This window comes from Temnothorax nylanderi, unplaced genomic scaffold, assembly GCF_030848795.1.
Source record: "Temnothorax nylanderi isolate EJ_2023f unplaced genomic scaffold, tnyl_v1.0 TNYL_tig0405_pilon, whole genome shotgun sequence".
NCBI lineage: Eukaryota > Metazoa > Arthropoda > Insecta > Hymenoptera > Formicidae > Temnothorax > Temnothorax nylanderi.
The window spans coordinates 49,278-73,855 of record NW_027249467.1 but is presented as its reverse complement, the minus strand read 5'-3'; the positions used below and the strand labels follow the sequence as shown (position 1 = coordinate 73,855).

Here is a 24,578-nt window from a genome sequence, read left to right as displayed (position 1 = left end):
TATATTATCCCTCAGCGAAGAAATTGGAAAGGATAACGATGGAAATAATTCGCCAGCGGAATCTGCTCGTATTATTATTACAAATCACATAAAAGGCATTGAGGATGTGGTACTAAACGAAAATGAGAAAAATAAAGATGATAAAGATACAGAAAATGAAGAGTTTGATATAGAAATAAAGGATTGTAATATCGGGTCGTGGTCAAAAAATCTCGTTCAAGAATGTCGCAAAACGCTCGAAGAGACCACAATAAACTGTGACGCGGCAAATCCCTATTATATTCCTCAATTAAGTAAAAACTGAGAACATTTCTTCCTTATTTTCCATTATATTCAGGTGTAATGATCTCTATTTTTCAATATGGGCAGATCAATGCAAGTTCATCAGCTGTAGAATCCGAAATGAATGATATTAAACATATTTTATTAAAAAATAAATCTCGCCCAATGAGAGCAGACAAATTTGTAACGACTCATTTAAGTTTGTTTGTAGGTAGATCACGGTTGGCTATGTCGACACATGATTCCTTACTTTCTGCTAAAGATAATGATCAAGTCATAGAAAATAGTGTAATCAGGAATTTCACAAATGAAACTGAACCTATTCTTCCGAATGCTAGCGAAAATCTTCCTACAGACAAACCAAACTCTGATCCTTCGACGCGTATTGAAGCAGACCCACTCGGCATGTAATATTTCAGAAACATTTCTGCAAAATTCCATTTGAAATATTACACCTTTCATCAATATTTCAGAAATATTTCACGACCGTTTCTGCAACATTTCTGCAATGTTTCAATCGGCATAATTATTTCAAATGCAACTTTGCTGAAAGATTTCGGCAATATTTCTGAAATATTTCTGAAATATATCTACGAAATATTGCAGAAACACTTCAGAAATATTTCAAATACATTTTACACTGAGAAAAATGTTTTGTATTAGCAAACAAAATTTTGTTACTGACGCAAAAACTATTTGTTGATATGTGAAAAATGAAATAATTTGTTACCGGAACAAAAAAAATATATTAAGCTATGTGCGTATAGCCGCCGCGCATTTGTCCGAAGAAATCCGCTCTCTCAGCCGGTCACCCATCCAAGTAGTATACCGGCGCCTTGTTGCTTGACATCGATGATCGAACAGGGTAGTGGTGATCCTCTGACTCTGACGCTTCTTTCTTTCTTATACTTGCTTATTTTGGTGAGCATAAAGCTATCGCATAACAATATTAACAATACAGATATACGAATAAATCTTTTTTGCCAGTTAGCGTCGAATATTATTTTATATTAAATATTATTAAATATTTTATATTTTATATTAAAAATGCCATATGACAAAATTTGGAATATTAGAAAATTCTTAATAAAAGAGAAAAATGCAATATTAAATAATAATAAATTTAATTTTTTATAAGTTCTAAAGTCTGTCAGCAATTTTTCGGAAATATTACAAATGCAATGTTGTATGTGAAACATTCAAAAATATAACGCGTTCAATGTAAACGTAATAATAGTTTTATCATGTATCAGAAATGTTTCTAAACCATTACATCTGCAATATTTCTTCTGCAATATTGTAGAAATTCACTGCCTGCAATTCAATTTTTCATTACCTACGCAATCTTTCAGAAATTTTTCAGAAATATTTTAAATGCAATGTTGCGTTTGATATGTTACAGAAATATTATTCGTGCAATGCAAACAAAATATTACTTTTATAATGTTTCAGAAATATTTCTGAAATATTGCATCTGCTACATTTTTTTGCAATATTACAGAAACTTACAAATATTGTAAACAACTTTCTGAAAGATTTCAGAAATATTGTTAAGGCAATATTATAAAAACATGATGCAGGTACATTTCTGAAATATTTCAGATGCATAGTTACAAATGAAATGTTAACGAAATATTTCTGCAACATTTCCGAATATTTCAATATTTCAGCAACATAACATGCCGAGTGGGGAATTATATAATCCTGACCAAAGTGATCCTACGACACGTATTGAAGCAGAATCATATAATCCTGACGAAAGTGATAATGCATTGGATGATATAAGTGAACTAAACTTGGAACATAATTGGAGAAACAAGAATACAAATGAAACAAATAAGAGAAAAACATATTTGGACAATTGCCCGTATTGGGATTTAACCAATGTAGGAAAGGCACGTATAGGAATTACAAATCTCTTAAATGGCAACATATGTTCCTTGATATCTATCGACAAAAAAAGAGTGGTAGTTACTAATACATGTGGTTTCGATAGTATCGCGTGCATAATTGCAGGCGCATGCATTAACGAATTTTATAAAAATATTGTCGAAACATCTGACACTAATATTATGCGATTTATTACATTTTTTTAAAAAAACGGTTGCATCCAAAAAACATATAAATTGAGAGCCGAAATATTAATGAATATTAATAATTTTAGTTCTCAAATAGATAAAAATATTGTAACTGTAAACTGCTTCTCAAGCATAGGAAATGTTGCACAATATGTTTTCCAAAGCAATCCTAGTTATGTGCAGACTAAGAGTTGCAACGTATGTAGCAAAATTATTGTGCGTCAATCCGTAATCGTACCCATTAATGTCGATATTATTAAAAAACGTGGATTTTGCGAGTTATCTGAGGCTGTACTGAAAGGTATGCCAGATAATACGTCAATCTGTTGCAATCAACTTATGTCCGAAAACAAAAGATATGGTACACAAATTTTTATAGAGTGCGATGCAACAGATAATAGACTAGAACGAGACATTACTCGTCTTAAAGAATTTGTGCCAAAACTTCAGATCGGCAATAATTCCTTCCGTTTAGCAGGTGTAGTAGCTCGATATGGTAGCATAAAAAGCGGACACTATGTAGGATACTCCTATCAAGGATCACAATGGGTGGAATTCGACGATTTAGTAAAAAATACTAAATACAAAACGCAAGAATTCGTAATAAATCCGCATTTGTTAATTTATGTTACGTGCGAAACAGATTAGCAAGATGTACTAAAGATGTCAAAGATAAAGAGTTTTATTTGCATTTATTTGCCTAAAAAGACCAATTTTTTATTTTTGCTTTAATATTACTATAAAATTTTATTTCATTACTCCTACATATGTATGCACGTCTTTTCTTTTTTATCTGTTATTTTTTATGTAATAATAATATAATATATATTTTATACAATTCTTCCATTAATAATATCCCTACACTCAAACATATTATAATCACAAAATTAACATTTTTATATAATACATTTATAATACATTTATATTACATACATAATTTAACTCAATAAAAAAATAAATATATATAATCTGTATAAAAACATATAATCTAACATAAAGAATAAAAACATTTTGGAGATTTAAAAAAGTAAAAAATAATAAAATAGTTAAACATGAAATAATTAAAAAAAAACAAAAAAATAAATAAACAAAATTAAAAACCACCGTAAAAAAATACTAAAAATAAAAAAAAACAAAAAAACAAAAAAAGAAAAAAGAAAAGAAAAAAGAAAAAGGAACCAAACCACCGCTACGTCCACGTCGTTGGTTCCGGGTAATGCAAAACGCGGTTTTTAGTTAATCATTAAAAGAAGTTTGACCGTCCAGCACACGCACACGCACACGCACACAAGCCGGCGCAGTAGGCAAAATTATGAATATGCAACATTTTTTTTCCCGCCACTGTTTTCGCTATATTTGTTAGACACCCTCGATTTTACCTTTTTCAACATTGTTATTGGTTTATCTCGTGTAGCACAACTCAGCACAATTTACAAAACTGGATTATCTACGGTTCAGACATGGCATGGGGTTTAGAATTCTTCTACTACTAAAACCTAAGTTCCTAGTTGTAACAGTTGTATTGTAAAATCCATAAAATGTGACCTGTCGACATTTTGTCATTAGGGAAAGTTACAGTACTCGCCTAGCACAATCCGGCACAATTTTAAAAAATTTGAAAATGTGAATTTCTTTTCTCACCCCCATCCCCTTTGGCTCATTATTTTCAACCCCTGCGACTTTCGATTCTTTTTTAGCCGTTTTCTTGTTGTGCCCGTCCAGCACAACTCAGCACAAGTCGCAAAATTTCATTCCCTGTCACGGTTCAAAAGTTATAGCGATTTGAAAATTGGAATTCCTAAAAACTGCTTTCTCTAGGTGGTTGTGCTGCGAAAACTGACGATTTGCGGACATTTTGTCATTAGGGAAAGTTATTGTACTCGCCTAGCACAATCCGGCACAATTTTAAAAAATTTTAAATTGTAAAATTTTTTTTCTCACCCCCATTTTTCCTCCTTCCTTAGCCCATTATTTTCAACCCCTGCAACTTTCTATGCATTTTTGGCCATTTCTTTGTTGTACTCATCTAGCAAAACTCAGCACAGTTTACAGAAGTTTGATAAATGCGTTTTAAAAGTAATTATTTGTTATTTTGTTTAGAAATTTAATATTTTTTATCTGCTCAACGAAAAGAGATATCGAGTTTATTCCAACGGCACAACGTGGCACAAATTATTATCTATCAACCAAAAAAAAAATGGGTTTATTTCGATAAAAGTGCGGGGCTAGTATAATTTTGTTTTTATTTTTTTTCTTAATTGTTATCGAAGTTATCAATCTCGCGTTTGCGGCACAAGTCAGCACAAATCCGGCACAATACGGCACAATAAAAAAAAACTGAAAATTCGAAAAGTGCGGGGCTATCAAAAATTTTGTTTTTTTTAATTTTCTCGAATACGCTTTGGGTTACGGAGTTGCGGTTTGCGGCACAATACAGCACAAACGTAGCACAATACGGCACAATAAAAAAAAAGTGAAAATTCAAAAAGTGCGGGGCTAACTTCACACACGTGCTCATCAAGCATTTGTTACCGGCTTTCTTTCGATCTCGTCGTTCCACAACAGTAGGTGCCCAGAATTCGATCTGTGTGTCTTATAAAAATTATAAAGAAATGGCGGGATATACTGCAAGAGAATACACCGATATGATTATCGCGTACGGAATAGCCGGAGAAAACGCTGTTGGCGCGGCTCGTGTTTACGCGGAACGATTTCCCGAGCGTGAACGACATCCCGATGACAAAGTAATTTCGAGGTGTGTGCAACGCGCCAGAGATACGGGAAGTGTGGTTTTAAATCGGCGAAACGCTGGTGCACCGATGCAGATTCGTGTAAACGACGAGGAAAGCAGGTGTTCGAAGAAAACCCCAGGTACAGCGTACGCTATGTGTCTCGGCTGCTTGGTTTCTCGCGATACAAAGTGCACAGTGTTTTACGTCGGAACAGACAGCATCCGTATCATCATCAGGGAGTACAGCAACTTTTTCCGAGAGATCAAGAACAGCGCATCTATTTTTGTGAAGGTATTTTTATTATCTTTATTTAATGTTTTTGCGTTAGTTTTTAATAAATATTAACAGTCAGCGAAACACATACAGGATTTCTCGCGCAGTGTCGGCGGAATAATTTTTTCCCCGACCGTATTCTATGGACGGATGAAGCTACTTCTCGCGAAATAAAGTATTCTCTGCTTTAAAAAAAAAAACGTAATATTAGTTGTTTATGCCTCTCAATACTCAAAATAGCTGCTATATTTTCGAACCTTTTTTTGTTAATAACTTTTTAACGAATAACGACCGCCGGCTAAAAACTTCTAAAGGTCACTCAGGAGGGTGACCTTGACAACATATGTCAAGGTCAAGGTCATCGAAGGGTGGTCCGTATTACTACATAATTACCAACATTTTTTACAAGTTTCAACAAATTTTTATGAACATTTTTATGAGAATGTAGTAAATTGTAGAAGTTGTAAAAAATGTTTATTTTTAGAAATTTCTACAAATTTTTATGAACTTTTTTTTAGCAATTTGTAACTATTTTAATATTATAACTATTTACAACTTTCTACATCTTTTTACACCCCTTGTTATTTGGACATCTGTAAACCTAGCACCCCCACTAAAAAAAAGTTCACGTCTATGGAATAATTAAGTGCTAATTTTCTGCTAATTTATTGCTTTAGTCTCGAATTTTATGCTCCTACTAGTTCGCAGGAAATAAATAGCAAAAGTGGGGGTGCTGACTTCACGTTAAGCTAGCACTCCGTTAGAAACCTGCACTTTGAATCTCTATGACATATGCCTTAATTCGATCATTATTCTAATGATGTCACGAAACAATATTGGGATAAACTTCCGAAAACCTCCCACGCCCAATTTACGTATTATTTGGTGGAAATGTTTCAAATGGCCTTCAAATAAATGCCCTTAAATAGATTCTTACCGATGAGAAAGATAAATGCATAAAATGTTTAAATAAAGTTGTATGTACTCAAACACAATTTAGATCCTTTTCAGAATTAATTTTAGATATTAAAGAAGTATATATTTTGGTTGAAGACACAATAAATCTATTAAAAATTAAAAATTTAAGCATTTTTTTAATTTTTATTTAATTATTTTCTAATTTTTATAAAATCATGATTTAGTATATGATAGACTCATTACAACTTTCCAGGCGAAACGAGGTCCACTCCATGTCGCCCACTGCAGGAATGTCACATAAGTTTACAACTTTCCACGCGTGGAAAATTCACGCATGTACTTTGTAAGGCACACTACACGGAAAAAGGTATTCACCGTATGAGATCATGCAAGGCGGACCATGAAACGCGCTGCGCCCTGCCACTACGCTGGGCCGTGTCCCCCACTCTCTTCCGTCGTGCGCCCATGTCAAAACACGCTGCCGCGCAGCAACGTCTTTCCTCGTACTAAGCATGGTATTTTTCCGTGCATCGCACCGGCTTTCGCGTTGCGAACGTAGCACGTCGTATCTTGCAGCGCTGCGCGATATTTCGACTTTCGTATGGGACTGAAAATCAAATAACCGAAAGGAGGAAGGGAGGCACATAACGCCTATTTAAAACATTTTTATTTTATCATTATTATTGTCAGTATTACATAAAATGTATAATTTACAATATGTGTCTGGTCGCAATTAACATAGTGCCATCTCTTTTAAAAAGTAAACATGGTATTCTTGATATCAAAGAATCATACCGTATAATTTTTTTGTGCTGGTATAATATTATCAATATCATTTTTGGAAAGTAATTTAAATTTTTCGCTGTCAATTTTTTTAACTGTAACAAAACACAAAATACATACGTTAACCATATGTAACGCGACGGACTTGCGAAATACGAGATAGTCGCAAAGAGGTTAAAGAGCAGAAAACAGGAAGCAAAGAGCACATTGTAGATCAGCCTTTATTCATACAACAAACTGTTTTTGAGCTACTTTGGATAGTAGTATTTACTTTTGGAATTAAAATATAATTATAAACTTACCAGTGAAAAAGTGTAAAAGATCTCCAACCTTCCACTGATCTAAAATCTTCTTCAACGAGTCTTCACTCATATTAAAAAATCGCAAGTTTCCACTCTCTCAGTCCCACATGAAAGTCGAAATATCGCGCAGCGCTGCAAGGTACGACGTGCTACGTTTGCAACGCGAAAGCCGGTGCGATGCACGAAAAAATACCGTGCTTAGTACGAGGAAAGACGTTGCTGCGCGAGCAGCGTGTTTTGACATGGGCGCACGACGGAAGAGAGTGGGGGACACGGCCCAGCGTAGTGGCAGGGCGCAGCGCGTTTCATGGTCCGCCTTGCATGATCTCATACGGCGAATACCTTTTTCCGTGTATGTGTCTAGTTTAATGGTAGTGGAACCCCCCATACCAGCACATGATATCATTCGAATGTTTTGTACTCGTACTGTAAATATACGTACCGTATATAATATACTTCTAACATTTCTATGACATCTCTAGTGGTATATTATTTCTCATAAATTCTTAGGACGTACTTGTAATATCTCACAGTAGTATATTATTTTTCGTAAATTCTCAGGACGTACTTGTAATATCTCACAGTAGTATATTATTTTTCGTAAATTCTTGTATACTACTCAGAATATAGAGTGAGTCATTTTAATAGACGCAAGCAAATATCTCGAAAGTAGTTAGTATAAGGGCCGTACGGACCCGGGGGCAATGAGGGGGGGTGAGGAAGGGGGGTATCGGATTTCGCGGGGGGTGAGGGGGAGGGGGAGGGGGCGGGGTATCGGATTTCGCGGGGGGTGAGGGGGAGGGGGAGGGGGCGGGGTATCGGGTTACATAAGGGTATCGGATTTCGCGGGGGTGAGGGGGAGGGGGGATGGCGGGGTTTCGGATTTCAAGGATATCGGATTTCAAGGATATCGGATTTCGCGGGGGGTGAGGGGGAGGGGGTGTGACCTTGGCATACCACGTGTATGACTCACCGGTATGACTCATATCCGGTATGACTCACCGGGATGACTCACCCGCGCCGCGTGGGGGGTCCGCGCGGGGTGCGCGGTCGCGCCTCGGGGGGGGTCCGCGTCGCGCCGCGGGGGTACGTTCGCAGGGGGTACGTTCGCAACGACGCCGCTAGGCGGCGCACAATGGGTAAGACTAACTCGATAGCGCACTGCGTAGGAGCGTGTCTCGTCGATGACGCGTCGAACCTGTCGGAACATGTTCGTCGTAAACAACATTTTTCTGGGAAAAGGGGGGTGTTATCGCGTAGACTAAACAATCTATCTACGCAGTACGTAAAACAATCTACGCAGTACGTAAAAGACAAAGGAAGAAATAACGGATCGACCCTCGCGACCATCGCGATCGCGATGAGCCCCTTTGATGACAATCGACAAAGCGTGCGAAGGTAATCACGACGATTACGTGGTCAGCGATACGTACAGTCGCGTGGTGACAGCAGAACGGAGAAGTCGTCAGAGAAAATTATAATAGCGGTGTATAAAAATATAATGATAGTCGCAAAAAACGTCTCGCATTACAAAGGCGAGCGCCGACGTCCGCTAGAATCGGCGCCTCGCTTCTATGTTACGGTACGCGATATTTGATTGTAAAATTCATGCAGCCGGAGTTTTAGTGAACGTTGCATATACGGCTCGAATGGAAATGCGCGCGAAGAAATTATAGCTGCTTTCTTTATGTTATTAAAGTATTCAGCGAAGGACAGTCGATGACGCATCGAACCTGTCGGAACATGTTTCGCGGGCGCCGTAAACAAATTTTTTATGGGAAAAGGGGGTGTTATCGCGTAGACTAAACAATCTATCTACGCAGTACGCGAGACAAAGGAAAAGATCTTTCAAAAATCAGTTGGAGCGAGAGAGAGGGCAAAGGGTATATAACGAGGAATGAAGCGCGTCGAGCCGCAGTAGTAAGATTTGAGAGCGATACATCGATCGAAAAGTATCGAGGTTTCTTCGTTAATATATGATAGAACATTATCACGTGCACGTTGCTCTGTAAGAGAGACTCTGTGAAGCGATATAATAAAAGAACTGGTGCGAAAGTGATCAAACATGGATCAATTCGAGCAAACCGAACGCGATCTATTGGAGCTGTCCGACCAAGTCGCTACCGTGGGTGAATTTTTCACATGGGCGCTGCAATGCGCGGAATTCGTCGAGCAGCTCGAAGAAGGCTGTCGTGCCAAACGTCAGCGGCTCTCGATCGGGCGGAGGCAAAAGTTGGTTGCCAGAATCGCGCGACTCGAGGGTGCGAAGACGCGATTGGAAAGACAATTTATCCATAGCGGTGGAGATTATGCGAACGCCGGTAACAGTGGCGACACGCGCGCGACAGAACTCGTATGGCGAGAAATCGATGTAGCGTTCGAATCGCGGATAATGACCGGCGCGGTAATTAATACAGACCATATAGATCCGCGACAGTTTTTGGAAGACGCCTGCAGCGTAGTGTGCAAGCGAGTGCGAGACATTATAAAAACACATAACTGTGCCAAAGTGAACACCGCGTTCAACGGGGAGTTTGTGACGGGTGATAAACGTGCCAATAAGAGTATAACTACAAATAATAAAGAACTCTGTCGTACGTCGCACTTGCGCGAGTGGTACGAGCGGCACGTTATCGAGTCCACATTAGCGAAACTCGAGGAACGTGACAGTGGGTGGGCGTTGACGCGAATCCTCAATTTGACGGTGAACGTCAACAGGTACAATCCTTTGCGCGCGGGGTGTCACTTGCAATTGCATCAAGACATTAAATCGAAGTACGCGGTAATCAATGTGCTGTCTATGGACAATGCGTGTTTTGCGTGGTCAGTGGTCGCCGCCTTGCATCCAGCTGAAAGACATTCAGAACGGGAATCATCATACCCGCATTATTCAACGGTATTGAACGAACGAGACATTGAGTTCCCAATGACGTTGAGTCAAATTACACATTTCGAACGACTCAACAATATATCCGTCAACGTCTATACCATCGAGGGACAGAAGACGTCAACCGTTCTTCCAATACGGCTTACCGACCGCACGAGTGACAAACACGTGAATCTGCTGTACGTGCAGGACCCACGGGACAACAATGTTGGACATTTTGCGTGGATCAAGAATCTATCCCGCCTCGTGAGCTCGCAATTGAGCAAGCATCATAGTCGGAAATACTTTTGTGATCGGTAAGTATCTATACTTCTATTAAATAAAATATATACAAATTTATATTTTATGTATAAAAAAATTTATAATATTTGTGTTTTTTTTTTGCAGATGTCTTCACTATTTTAATTCGAGCGACAAGTTGCAGTCTCACACTGTGGAATGTCGAAAGGTAAACAAATGCGCCATCAGACTACCGAGCGAGGACAACAAGTGGCTGAGCTTCAAGAACCACAGCAGGAAAGAGCGACTTCCCTTCGTGGTGTACGCCGATCTGGAGTGCGTGCTGAAGAAGACACAACCGGAGACGGAACACACGTCATATGCCTATCAACATCATCGGGTATGTAGTATAGCATACTACGTACAGTGCTCGTACGACGAAACGTTATCAGCGTATCGATTTCGTCGCGATAACGACTGCGTCGCGTGGTTCGCCGAGGAACTCAAAGGATTGGCGCATCGCGTAAAGAACATTTTGTCCGACATTGTGTGCATGGTAGAGCTAACGCGAGACGAGCGGGAGACATTTCACAGCGCGACGCAATGTCACATTTGCGAAAAACCGTTCGCGCCGGATGATAATCGTGTACGCGATTATTGCCACCTGACAGGGCGTTATAGAGGTCCGGCACATTCGACGTGCAATCTGAATTATAAGGATTCTCACTTCATACCAGTCATTTTTCACAATCTATCGGGCTATGACGCACACTTTATTATCAAGGAGATAGCTGCCGCGTTCGAAGGCTCGATCGATGTACTGCCTATAACAAAGGAAAAGTACATCTCATTCACGAAGCATGTGAAAGACACAGCCGACAGATCAGATTCGCGAAGCGACATAAAATTAAGATTTATCGACTCGTATAAATTTCTGAGCGCGAGTCTCGCAAAATTGGCATCCTTCCTCGACAAGGATAAATTAAAAATTATACGTTCCAAATTTTCCGCGTTATCCGACGACAATTTTGAATTATTGACGCGAAAAGGTGTCTTTCCATACGAATACGTGGACAGCGTCGAAAAGCTGGAGGATACGTGTTTACCGCCGCGCGATTCATTTTACAGTTCCTTGACCGGTGAAACCGTATCCGAGAGCGATTACGCGCACGCCGCGAACGTATGGCAGCGATTCTCCGTTCGAACCCTGGGCGAATACAGCGATCTGTACCTGAAAACCGATGTCTTGCTGTTGACCGACGTGTTTGAAAATTTCCGCGACAGCTGCGTCGCGAGTTACGGACTTGATCCCGCGTACTACTACACTTTACCAGGCTTTACGTGGGATGCCATGTTGAAACATACGTGTATCAATTTCGAACTGCTGACCGACATTGACATGGTTATGTTTATCGAACGTGGTATTCGCGGCGGTCTGAGTCAATGTTCCGGCAGATACGCGCAGGCCAACAACAAATATATGCAGTCGTACGATCCATTGAAACCGTCGTCGTTCCAATTCGATTTTAGCGCGATCGCTTTAGATTCGCCTACGGGCTATATTCTCGAGGTCGATATAGAGTATCCTGCGGATAAACACGACGCGCACACTGACCTACCGTTCTGTCCGATGCGCGATAAACCGCCCGGCAAACGACAAGACAAACTTCTCGCGACTCTGTACGATAAGGAGCGTTATGTCATCCACTATCGCAATCTACAGCAGTGCACGCGCCACGGCCTTCGCGTCAAAAAAATACATCGCGTATTGCAATTCGCTCAATCTGCGTGGCTCAGCGCTTACATCGAACTCAATACAAAATTTAGAACACAGGCCAAAAATGAGTTTGAAAAAAATTTATATAAATTAATGAATAATGCAGTTTTCGGGAAAACGATGGAGAATGTACGTAATCACGTCGATGTAAAGTTACTGACGAAGTGGGACGGACGATACGGCGCGGAGGCAATGATCGCGCGACCGAATTTCCACAGCAGGAGCGTGTTTTCGGAAAATCTGGTAGCCATCGAACTGCGCAAACTCGAGGTGAAATTCGACAAACCGATCTACGTCGGCATGTGCATCCTCGACCTGTCGAAGGTGTGCCTATACGAATTTCACCACGAGTACATGTCTCCCCTGTACCGCGACTCGTGTAAAATCATGTATACCGACACGGACAGTTTGATTTATCATATCGAGTGCGACGACGCGTATGAGAACATGAAACATGATATAGTCAGGTTCGACACGAGTGATTACGCGGTAGATAACGCTTATGGTATGCCTCTCGTGAATAAAAAAGTGTCGGGCCTGATGAAGGACGAAAACAACGGCGCCATTATGACCGAATTCGTTGGACTTAGGGCGAAAATGTACGCCTTGCGAGTCGATGGCAAGAAAGACACTAAAAAAGCGAAAGGTGTCAAAAGCAACGTCATCGCGCGCATCATCACGTTCGACGACTACACGCGGTGTCTGAACGATGAGATCGAAATGACTCGACCGCAGTCGTGCATAAGATCGAAAATGCACGAAGTGTACACTATCAGCGAGACGAAAATCGCTCTGAGTCCGTACGACGATAAGCGATATATCGTGCTGGATTCGACAGATACGTTGCCGTGGGGACATTACCGAATATAACGTAATGTATACACGTATGTAATATAATGTATGTACGTATGTATATATGTATGTAATGTATGTAGTAGTATAACACGACGTATGTATGTATGTAACGTAATATAATGTAGTAGTATAACATATAAATGTATGTATGTATGTATGTATGTATGTATGTATGTATGTATGTAATGTAACGTATGTATTATATTAATGGAAGGATATTAATAAAGATATCGTACATGTATTTAGCATTTAATATTTTTTATTATATACTTTATATGTATTACATATTTCAAACACTTTACATGTATCATTTTTATATTAAAAATAAAATACAGTTTGCACGAATCAAATGACATTGTCCTTGTGTATCCACGAGTTGTGCGATCCATCGAATCCCAGCCATTTCAGTCAGGGTACGTCGCGCGATGCAACTCGTGCTCGTAGAACGCTCTAGTGACGGATTTTCCACGATAGTCCTCGAGTAGATAGGTTATGGGATTGGTATGCTGCACTCTACGGATCTTAAACACCTCAGTGGTCCAATTCGGCGTGTAACCCTTCTCGAAAATTGTCTTGTATTTGCTGACGCGTACCGAGTCACCCGTTTTGAACTTTGCCGGGCCCGCGATCTTTATCGCGCTGTACACCGTAGCCAAGAGTCTTTCGGCGATCGCGGGGGTAACGTCGACGGGTCGCATGCCGATCGTTCGATGCTTGCGCGCGTTGTAATCCGACACGAGTCGCGGCAAGGCGTCGACCCACCTGTAATTTCCATTGAGCGTAAACATCTTCCACATGTTGTTTTTTAACGTGCGATTGAATCGCTCGACGACCGATGCCTTCATCACCGAATACGTGGAATAATGATTAATGTCGTGTTTTCTCACGAGACATTGCACGTCGGTGTTGTAAAATTCCTTCCCCATGTCGGTTTGTAGGTTACTAGGGCACCTCCCGCTATCTCGAATTATCTCAGCGATAGCGTCAGCTGTCTCGCTGCCGCCTTTACCCTTGAGCGGCACGACCCACGCGTACTTACTCAACACATCGATGACGGTGAGTATGTAGTGGTAGCCTCCGTTGAAACGCGAGTACGGGCGCATCTCGACGATATCAGCCTGCCACAGGTCGTCGTACCCTCGCACTATGACGTGTCTGCGGGGAAAATTTCTTCTCGCCGATGCGTGCAATTCGTCCACCAACCGTCGCTTTTCGATATTTTTATCCACATCGGTCGATTTTAACGGTCTCATGTTTCGTTAGCGATTCGTTGGCTGTTCGTCGTCGTTCTTTAGCTGTACGTAGCCGTTTTTGTTTCTGTTTCTGCGTCGTTCGTCGCTGTTTCTGAACCGTTCAGAAACTATTTTGAGCCGTTCTCGAACCGTTCGTTGTCGTTGTCGTCACTTAAGTACGTTCTCCGGTCCTTATACTAGAGAAAATCGATTTTCTTAGGATTTTCTTAAAACTGTGAATATACGTTAATTTAAGTGTGCTTTATGCGTGGTATAAATTTCAGTACCTCTTCCGGTATAAAAAATAAAGATACTGAGCCTCAAAGTTTCAACTTTTACTAATAAAAAGGTTTTCCAGGCCAAACGGTAAGAGATACGAGGTTGGCCAAGAGGACCAAAGTTGCTCCTCTCGTCGAGTTCTATAAGGAAAAAATGCCAAAACTAAAAAAAAATTAAAATTAAATTTTTTTTTAAACTTTGAGGCTCAGTATCTTTATTTTTTATACCGGAAGAGGTACTGAAATTTATACCACGCATAGAGCACACCTAAATTAACGTATATTCACAGTTTCAAGAAAATCCTAAGAAAATCGATTTTCTCTAGTATAAGGACCGGAGAACGTCCTTAACCGTTTCTTGTCACTCATCGTCGTCGTCGTCGTCGTCGTCGTCGTCGTCGTCTACGTTCTTTAGCCGTTTGTAGCCTTTCCTGTCACCGCGTAGTTCGCAGCTGTTTCTAAACCGCTCATAATCGTTTCTGAGCTGTTTTTCAACCGTTCGGCAACCGTCCGACAACCGTTCTTGAACCGTTCGACAGCCGTCCGACAACCATTCTCGAATCGTTCGTTGCTGTTCGTCGCCGTCGTTAATTAACCGTTGCCTCTCTTCACTCGTCGCCGTTCGATAGTCGTTTCTGCTGAACCGTTTCTTGTCACTCATCGTCGTTCGCGAGTCGTTTCTAATTGTAACGCTCGCACGTCCTTCTCGAACGCGGTAAGCTTCCCGTCTGACTCTTTCCGTTGATCTCGCAAACTTTTAACGCACTGATCCACGTATAGTTTGTTAACCGCGTCACCGTCAGTCTCAGGTTGCGCTACGCGACGAATCTTGCGCGACCTTGCGTCAAAGTCCGTGGCGGTGCGACACAGAGCGTTGTCGCGCACGAAATTTCTCACTAATCCGCTCCACCGATGGTACGAAATGGCATTCGTCGCGTCTTCGCTCTGCTCGAACAATCCAAATTTATTGATCGGCATTTCAACGCCGATTGAACGGATCGCTGTCGCGCCGTTTAATTTATAATAAGCCCGGCTTCGCGAAGTTCCTCGATGATCGACATGATCTCGTTGTCGTGGGCATTGTTGCCAGCTTGACGCGATGCGTCGAGCAATCGCAGACGATCCACCAGCTCGTTGGGGTCGTCCCAGTGCACGTAGTCGATCTTATTGTCGGTTAGCGTCATCGCGCGAGGCGCGAATACGCACTTTCCGGATTTTTTCTTCTTGGATTCGGTCGATATCAACGGTGAGATTACCCATAGATACTTGTATCCCCTGTTACCCTTTACTCGCTCGCGAGGATCGTGCTTGTATTTATGAGCACTCGTCGCCAACAGTATGCTCCTGTACTTTTGCCTATCGGCCTCCATGTAGAGCTTATCATCGGGTATTTTTTTGAAGATTAACTTGTAAATACCGGGTGTGCCGGCGTATCGTACGTCGCCGATATGAATGTTATCCGCTTTGTCCACGTAAAAACGTTTATTACCGAGCATCAATTCATTCTTGTCGAGATAAACGCCGTACACGTCGTCTGTCGTTGGATCGGCGCCCAAAACAGACGCGATGTACACTCGGCTCAGTGGACCCAAGTGATCTTCTAACGTTTCTACAAACAATTCTCGCCCCTCCGACGTTTGCAACTGCTTTTGAACGGTCGTCCCGATCGAGTCATCCGTGGTTTCGAAAACATTCTCGTTTTCGAGAAATTCGGGACTTGTACGTTGCACGGTTCGCGTCGGTGTAGAGGTTATCGGTAGTACTTTCGATCGTTTCGATTGATTAGATTTACGCGGTGTCGACGATGAGAGATCCGACCAGGAGTCTAATCGTTCCCTCTTTATCTTCGGTGTAGCATCCTCCTCTTCCTCCCCGCCAGCGACGCTTTCCGGCTCCTCTTTCTTCACCGCGGTCAAGCTCGAGTTGTCGACGATCTTTTTCAGCGGCCCGATGAGAGGTCTAAAGTGCGTGTCCAACTCAATGTCCTTCTCGATCTTACCGGTCTTCAAAGCGCGAAGTTTCTTGCGAATCGAATTACTCGTTTTCGCAATATCTTTCACGATCTTCTCGCGTTCACGAATCGTCTCGCTCCCGTTGATCGCAGCCATCGCGGGGAAAAACAAAAGCAGAGCGTCGATCTCTCTCTGTAACGCTAACGTTTCACCTTCGACGACGTATCGGCGACGACTGACCGCTTTTGCGGTATCGCGAACACGTTAAACCCTTTTCTGTATCGGCCGTTCGAAAGCGCGCTGTCCTTGTCTATCACTACGAATCCGTACTTGCATTGCCAACAATCGTGGCACAACGAGTAAAATTCATCGTACGCCATGTCGGTATTTACGTGATCGTTGTACACGTGTTTCAAATTAGTGCCATCCTGTTTGAATAGGATCAGCAGATTCGCGTTGTCGCGTATCAGATGTTTAGGTATTCTCGCGTACGTCTGACAGAGATAAAAGCAGTCGACGCTCGAGTGCCTGCCCATCGAGAAATACTCTCTCACTGCGTCTTGCTTATCGCACGCCACGTCGTCGAAGACGAAGATCGAGTTTGGACACGCGTCGCTCGGTGGAATGACGTCACTGTTAATGGAGAAGGTGTAGTAGCCGATTTCGTCGATCGATGTCAATAAATTCTCCAGATATCGGTATTTCGGTTGTTGCAGCGATTTCGAGTACACGTACACGTTCTCGAAACGTACACCGTGCGGACTTTCCAGCAAACTTATCAGAACGTTGGTTTTACCGCAATTCGAGGGACCGCAAATGATCGCGCGTATAGTAGTCGGCAGCATCGTACCGTGTCTGCGCCTCTCCGCGTTGCCCTCCATCGACCGTGATCTGTCGTCGCAATTCGTCACGCGAATCGCCAATGGTTGTCGCACGAATCTCATTTTTTTTCTCTTGCACTTTGTACGACTGAATCAAACTTTCGTTCGAACGTCTATTTATAGGTGCGCGGCACCGCAAATCGCTCAGTCGCAGGGTTGGCAAAAAACATGTTTTTTTTATTTTAAACAAAAAACATTGTTTTTTTTGTTTAAAACAATGTTTTATGTTTTATTTGTGTTTTAAACTAAGGTATAAAAAAACATGTTTTAAACCAAAAAAACATGTTTTAAACAAGCAAAAAAAACACTTGATAGCTTTGATCTATGCAAGAAGATTTAAAATATGTGCGGAGCATCTATAAGTAATAATAATGTCATAGCGTTTTTCATTGGCAGAACTAGTGCGCACTCAGTGCACATTAAAGCCGTTGTACACTGATTTAATCTTTAATATTTAAAGTAAAATGCAAATATTTTGATTGATAAAATACCCAATACATATTTTACCAAATAGTACAATAAAGTATAGAGGCTTTCGTGACTTAACCCGTTTATATTAAACATACACTTTACGTTGATTTGTGTACGACGGCTTTAATGTGCACTGAGTGCGCACCAGTTCTGCCAAAGAAAAACGCTATCAGGCATTTAAATTTTTCGCTAGCGTAACATTAAACTGTAAATATATAAATAACGTTGCCAAAATTTAAAAAATTGAAAACGCTAACGGCGGAGGCTGTGAGAAATAAGGCGCGCCGTTAAGCCCGGTCTACATAGGCCGCAGTTCGCAAAACGCAAGACACACGCACAGTCTACATGTCAATCTAACCTCTCTGTGTATAGAGAGATAAAACAGGCTGCTGTTTGGAAAGAAATAAGAGAAGACCAGAGATCGAAGAAAAAAAGCAGATGGTGGGATAGTGAATGTGTAAGACTAAGGAGAGAAGCACGAGAAAAACTAGTTAAATGGAGGAAGGGAGAAGTAGATAAAAAGAGGTACATTCTAAAGAAAAAAGAATATGAGGAGAAAATAAAAGAGAAGAAAGAGATAGAAAGGGAGAGAGTTATAAAAGAGGCGAGAGAAGCAACTAGCGAGAAGGAAGTATGGAGATTTATAAACAGAGAAAGGAAAGGTAGAAAAGAGGTTTGCGAAGAAATAACGGAGGAGCATTGGAATAAACACTTCATGGAGCTATTGGAAGGAGTAACTGTGAAACCGCGTGAAAAAGACAGGAAGGGAGAGGAAAGAATGGGTAGCAAAGAGGAGCAGGAAGGAATAAGAAGAGAGGAAGTGGAAGAAGTAATTAAAGAAATGAAAGAAAAGAAAGCAGCAGGTACGGATGGATTGCCAAATGAGGTATGGATATATGGAGGAGAGAGATTGAACGAAAAAATATGGGAGGTATGTGATACAGCGTGGAGGACAGAAGAAATAGCAGAAGACTGGAAAGAAGGTATAATAGTACCAATAGTAAAGAAAGGAGAAGGAAAAGAAGCACAAGATTACAGAGGGGTGACATTAATGAACACAAACTACAAAATATACGCGGCAATTTTGTCGAAAAGATTGGAGAAGGAGGCGGAAGAAAGAAGAATATTACCATAAACACAGACAGGGTTCAGGAAAGGAAGGGGTACAATGGAGAATATATACGCACTGAATTATGTAATTGGAAAGGCTGTTAGCAAAAAAAGAGGGAAGTTAGTGGCAGCATTTATTGATCTGAAAACAGCATTCGACTCCGTGAACAGAGAAAAAATTTGGGAGGTACTGAAAAGAGAAGGGATTAGAGAACAGCTGAGAACTAGGATAGAAGATCTGTACGAAGAGACAAGAAGCGTGGTAAGAGTGAAAGGAGAAAAGGGATCATGCTTCTGGACGGTCAAAGGAGTCAGACAGGGATGCCCGCCGAGCGCTATGCTCTTTATACTGCTGCTGGAAGACTTAGAGGAAACAATGAGGAGGGGGCAAGATGGAGGCGTGGTAGTAGGGAGAATAAAATTTTGGACGTTAGCATACGCAGACGATGTAGTAGCTATAGCAGAGGACGAAGAGGAGATGAAGAGGATGATGAAAAGACTGGAGAAATATTTCGACAGAAAAAAGCTGAGAGTGAATGTAGGGAAAACAAAGGTAATGAGATTCAGGAAGGAAGGAGGTAACATGAAGAAAATGGAATGGAAATGGAAGGGAGAAGAAATAGAGGAGGTAAAGGAATTCTGCTATCTAGGCTACACATTCCAAAAGAACGGAAGATAGGAGGCGCATATAAACGAAAAAGTAAGGAAAGCTACCATAGCAATGAGACAGGTTTGGGGAATAAAAAAAAGGTTATTTGGAAGAGACTGGATAAGAAGAATTAAGTTATACGATTCGCTGGTAGCAAGCATAGCTTTATATGGAGCAGAAGTGTGGGAATGGAAAAGAGAGAGAAAATAGAAAGAATGCACGAAAGGTATATAAGGTGGACATTGGGCCTAGACTGGAGCACACCCGGATACATGATAAGGGAGGAAACCAAGAGGGACAGAATGAGAGTAAGTGCTGGTAAAAGGGCGATGAAATACGAGGAAAAACTGGAAAGGGGAGAGGGAAATGAGATTGCAAGAGAATGCTGGAAAGAAATAAAAGGGAATGTCAGGAAGGAAAAGGCAAATTGGGAAGAAGAGAGAAGGAGCTTCTATGAAAAAAGAGGATACGCAACTGAGGAGATAGAAAGGAAAAGAGGAAATGGCTGGAGCAGTATAGAGGAGATAACAAGAAGAGACAAAGACATTCAGAGTCAAGAGAGAGATGAAAGAGTAAGAGAGTCTAGATATAACAGGTGGTACAGGGAGATAGCAGAAATCAGAAGGCCAGAATACCTAGAGAAAAAAGGGAAAGAGAAGTCCATGATCAGGATAGCGAGATTTCGGCTAGGTAATGAGATGAGAGGTGGAAGATATTGGGAACCAATAGAGAAAAGAAGCTGTAGAATATGTGGTGCAGAACCAGAGACATGGGAGCATGTGTTAGAGCGGTGCACAAGAGGAGAGGAGGAGGAGAAGCCAGAAGGAATTGGCGAGAAGATCATAAGGATACTGAATAGTAAAAGGAGAGGGAGAGAAATGGATGGCAGAGCTGGAGAGAAGAAGAAGGCAGGCTAATACAGCGGCAAGTTAGTCAGAAAGATTAGAGAATAATACTGATGATTTTTGTTGAAGAGGATAAGCGGAAGGTATTGGATGCAAAGAGAAAGGAAGAGAGCGGATTGAGGGTGAAAATGGACGAGGACAAGTCGGTGGAAACAAGGGTAAGAGAAAGAGAGGAGAAAGAAAGGAGAAAAGAGAGGAGAGGAGAGGAAAGCGGGAGGCCAAAGAGGACCGCGGAGGAAGAAAGAGCGAAAAGGATGGAGGAGAATCTCCTTATGGATACGGACGAGGACGAAGCAGATAGGAAGAAAAAAGAATAGGAGAAATTTAGGATGGAAAGGAGAGATAAAGGGAGATAAAGAGAGAAGCATTAAGGGAGAGGAAGGGGAGAAGGAGGTAAGATTGTAAGAATGTAAGAATAATCTTTAATACAGTTATTTGCAGAGTGAACGTAGAATAAGAAAGAAGGAAGGCGTCGAACAAGAGGAGGGAGAGAGCCGGAAAGAAAAGGGAAGAGCAGTGACAGAAAGGAGGAAGTCAGAGGGGTGCGGAATTAAAGGAAACTGAAAGAGATGACCAGAAGGGTGCCGGATGGAAGACGAAGGGAAGGGAAATGAGATGTGAGGTCGCTCAATGACCAGGTCGGGGAAAGAAGAAATAAGAAAAATTATATTATAGATATAAAATGTATATGATTAATGATTGAATGTATAATGTATATGATTTTATTTGTATAGCAGAAATTGTAAAGGTTTTTGGGAACGTTTTTACTGAAAAAAACGCCTTTCCAACCCCGGAAGGGGAGTGAAATAAAGATTAATTGAATATATTAAATATCAATAACTACAACTACGAACTACTGACCTGCTACCTGCTATACACTATTACTTTAAAATGCTAAAATGTACTTGCTATGTACTATTATTTTAAACTACTAAAATGTAAAGTCATTCAATATCTACTAAGTTAAGTAGTCTTTATTGTGATGACTGTTATTTAATATCTAAAAATAAATATTCTGCTAAAATAATAGAATAATACCCATCTTATCATTTTTAATTTTTATTTTAGTATATATATCTTTATATTTATATGCTACATAAATAATATAGATAAAAAACTAAATAAAAGTTTAGTTTTTGTTTTTTTTGCAATTTTTTCTAAATAATCACATGTTTTTAATTGCAGTGTTTTAAACAGTTCTAAACAGTAGTTTAAAACTGTTTAAGACAAAAATGTTTAAAACAGTGTCCACTGTTTTAAATCAGTTTTAATCAGACAGTTTTAAACAAATTGTTTAAAACATGCCAACCCTGCTCAGTCGCAAAGATGTTCGTCCTGCTGTCGAGACTTTCGGACATTCGCGATTTTAGCGCCGAACCGCTGCAATTTGTGCCGAAAGCCGTTCTGTTGCAAATGTGCGGTGATCACGTCCACTACGTGTGGGACAAGCTTCCGGAGCATATAAAGACGGATTTGGAGGTTCAGACCTATCGTCGCTGTGACGCACATTACAATCAACCGTGGCAGCGAACGCACATCGACGGTCCCGCCCCGTTGATTAAGGATTGCGGCGAATGTCAACGAAAATAAAAACAGGTAGAGGCCTGTTTAATCGCGCGATAGGTGCACTTCCGATCGAATTGCACATTCCCGGCTATTAGTTTTGCGGTCCGGGTACTCGTCTACAAGAACAATTGGCTAGAGGTGATCCGGGTGTAAATCCATTGGACGCGGCGTGTCGCGAGCACGACATAGCCTATTCGCGTAGCAAAGAGCTCACCGAGAGACACGCGGCAGACAAAATACTTGCCGACAGAGCGCTAGGACGCGTCATCGCGAGAGATTCGGCTCTCGGAGAGAGGGCAGCCGCTACAGCCGTCTGGGCGGCCATGAAGGCTAAGACGAAGCTCGGAATGGGTTTGAAAACACGGAAAACACAAACGAGGAAAAGGTCGACGAAGAAACGGATACTTCCGACAGCGAAACGAGGTGGCGTATTGCCGATTCTACCGTTGTTGGGAGTTCTCGGTTCTCTGGCCGGCGGAGCGGCCGGAATTACAACGGCGGTGAACGCTAGCAAAACCGCGCGGCGTCAGCTGGAAGAGACGCAACGTCACAATCGCGCCATGGAAGGTCGCGGACTTTATCTCGCTCCGTACAAATATGGACAAGGATTGTATCTCGGCCCGCACAAACGCGGGCGAGAAGTAGCGTTGGAGATTAGAAAGAAAAAAAAACGTCAAAAAGATGTTAAATATGCCCACGGGTATTACGACTAACGTACAATTGAGTCGATTGGCAAAGCGAATGCGCGTACCGTTCTTCAGAGGTGTTTTCATGCGTGATTCGTTACCGATCGTCGATGGCGTACGTCGAAACGAGAGCGGTATCGTGAATTTGGACGATGCAGCGGGCCCCGGCACCCATTGGGTAGCGTACGCCAAGAGGGGAGATCGAGTCGTATATTTCGACAGTTTCGGCAATCTTCGACCACCGAAAAAACTGGTGCGATATTTCGGACCGAGCGTGACGAAGATTGAGTACAATCACACGTCTTATCAGCGATACGATCAGAGCATCTGTGGACAATTGTGCTTGCAATTTCTCCGGACGATCGACGACAATCGGCGCTAATTTAAAACCTGACGACGCGCCGTGCGGAGACTCAGTGTTCATCGAACAGCTCCCGTCGACATGTCTATAACGTTCACGCTGACCGGGAAGAGCAGCATCCTCGCGGAGCACTATTTTCCCGCCGTGGATCTGAGCGACGGTGACTACGAGCTAGGTCTAACGTGTTTTGAGACTTATCACACGATTCCGAACGTGAATTCTTTGAATAATAAATTTTATTTCGACGAGGATGACACGGAAATTACGATTCCCGAGGGATCGTACGAGATACGGGCCATACACGAGTTTTTGAAACGTGAAATTTCACGGAAACGTCCGCGACGCGTGGTTCGTTCCAACGACGACAATCGTACTTCGGTCGCGAATATCGCGCGAGAGGAGACCGTTCGCGCGAACGGCTACGAAGACGAGGTCGCGGAGTACCCGATAGTGCTCCGCGCAAATTACAATACGATGAAGAGCGAGATCAAGTGCGCTTTCAGAGTGAACTTTAACAAACCGAACAACGTCGGATCGCTACTGGGATTCTCGTCGACGCGTGTATTGCAGCCGGGACAGTGGCATGAATCGGACGCACCGATTAATATTATCAACGTAAACATTATCCGCGTGGAGTGTAACGTGACCGCGGGTGCGTACAGCAACGGCAAACGCGTTCATACGATACACGAGTTTTCACCGAGCGTACCACCGGGATATAAGATATCGGAAACCCCGGCGCAGATCATTTACCTGCCGATCATCGCGCGGAGCGTTACTGATCTAACGATACGCGTCGCTGATCAAGACGGACGATTGCTCGATTTTCGCGGAGAAGAGATCACCGTCAGATTGCACGTACGACGGCGAGAGCGATAACGCGGCAGCCGTGTGCGTGAGCGTGAGTGTACGCGCAACATATGAGATGCTAGTGTTGAACGACTCGGAGCACGCGACAGATAACAACAGTAATATCTTTACGGCTGCGCCGATCGACGATATCGTCAAGTCGACATTCGGCGGCGTTAAACAAGAGACGAGAAAGAAGCTCAACGCGTTGAACGTTAAATTTTAACAATCTCTGGGAAACATCTGAACGATGACTGAAATTCTCAACATCGGAGGCGAGCCGGTCTTCGACGATCGCATCGTCAAGATTGAGACTCACACGTACAACCCGTACGCCAACACAACGTTCGACTATAGCGACGAGATACGAATACCCATACAACAGCAGGATCTGTATACGTTGCCGTGCGAAAGTTTTCTCTACGTCGAAAGAACATTGACGGTGACCAGAGTAGCCGACCAAGTCGATAACGTGGTACTGGGGACTAATTGCGTCGCGTTCATGTTCGATGAGATTCGATACGAGCTCGAC

The 24,578-nt window shown here is 42.0% G+C and overlaps 1 protein-coding gene and 1 long non-coding RNA gene across 2 annotated transcripts in view; both read left to right on the top strand.

The window, feature by feature from the left end:
- The window catches only part of LOC139782335 (uncharacterized), a 97,442-nt gene that overhangs the window by 34,719 nt on the left and 38,145 nt on the right, over positions 1-24,578 (top strand). The gene's annotated exons all lie outside the window — the stretch shown is intronic.
- On the top strand, positions 9,281-13,194 carry LOC139782347 (uncharacterized). Its single transcript, XM_071721344.1, has 2 exons — positions 9,281-10,551; positions 10,643-13,194. The coding sequence occupies exons 1-2, from the start codon at positions 9,434-9,436 to the stop codon at positions 13,119-13,121; spliced, it is 3,597 nt and encodes a 1,198-aa protein (XP_071577445.1). The 5' UTR covers positions 9,281-9,433; the 3' UTR covers positions 13,122-13,194.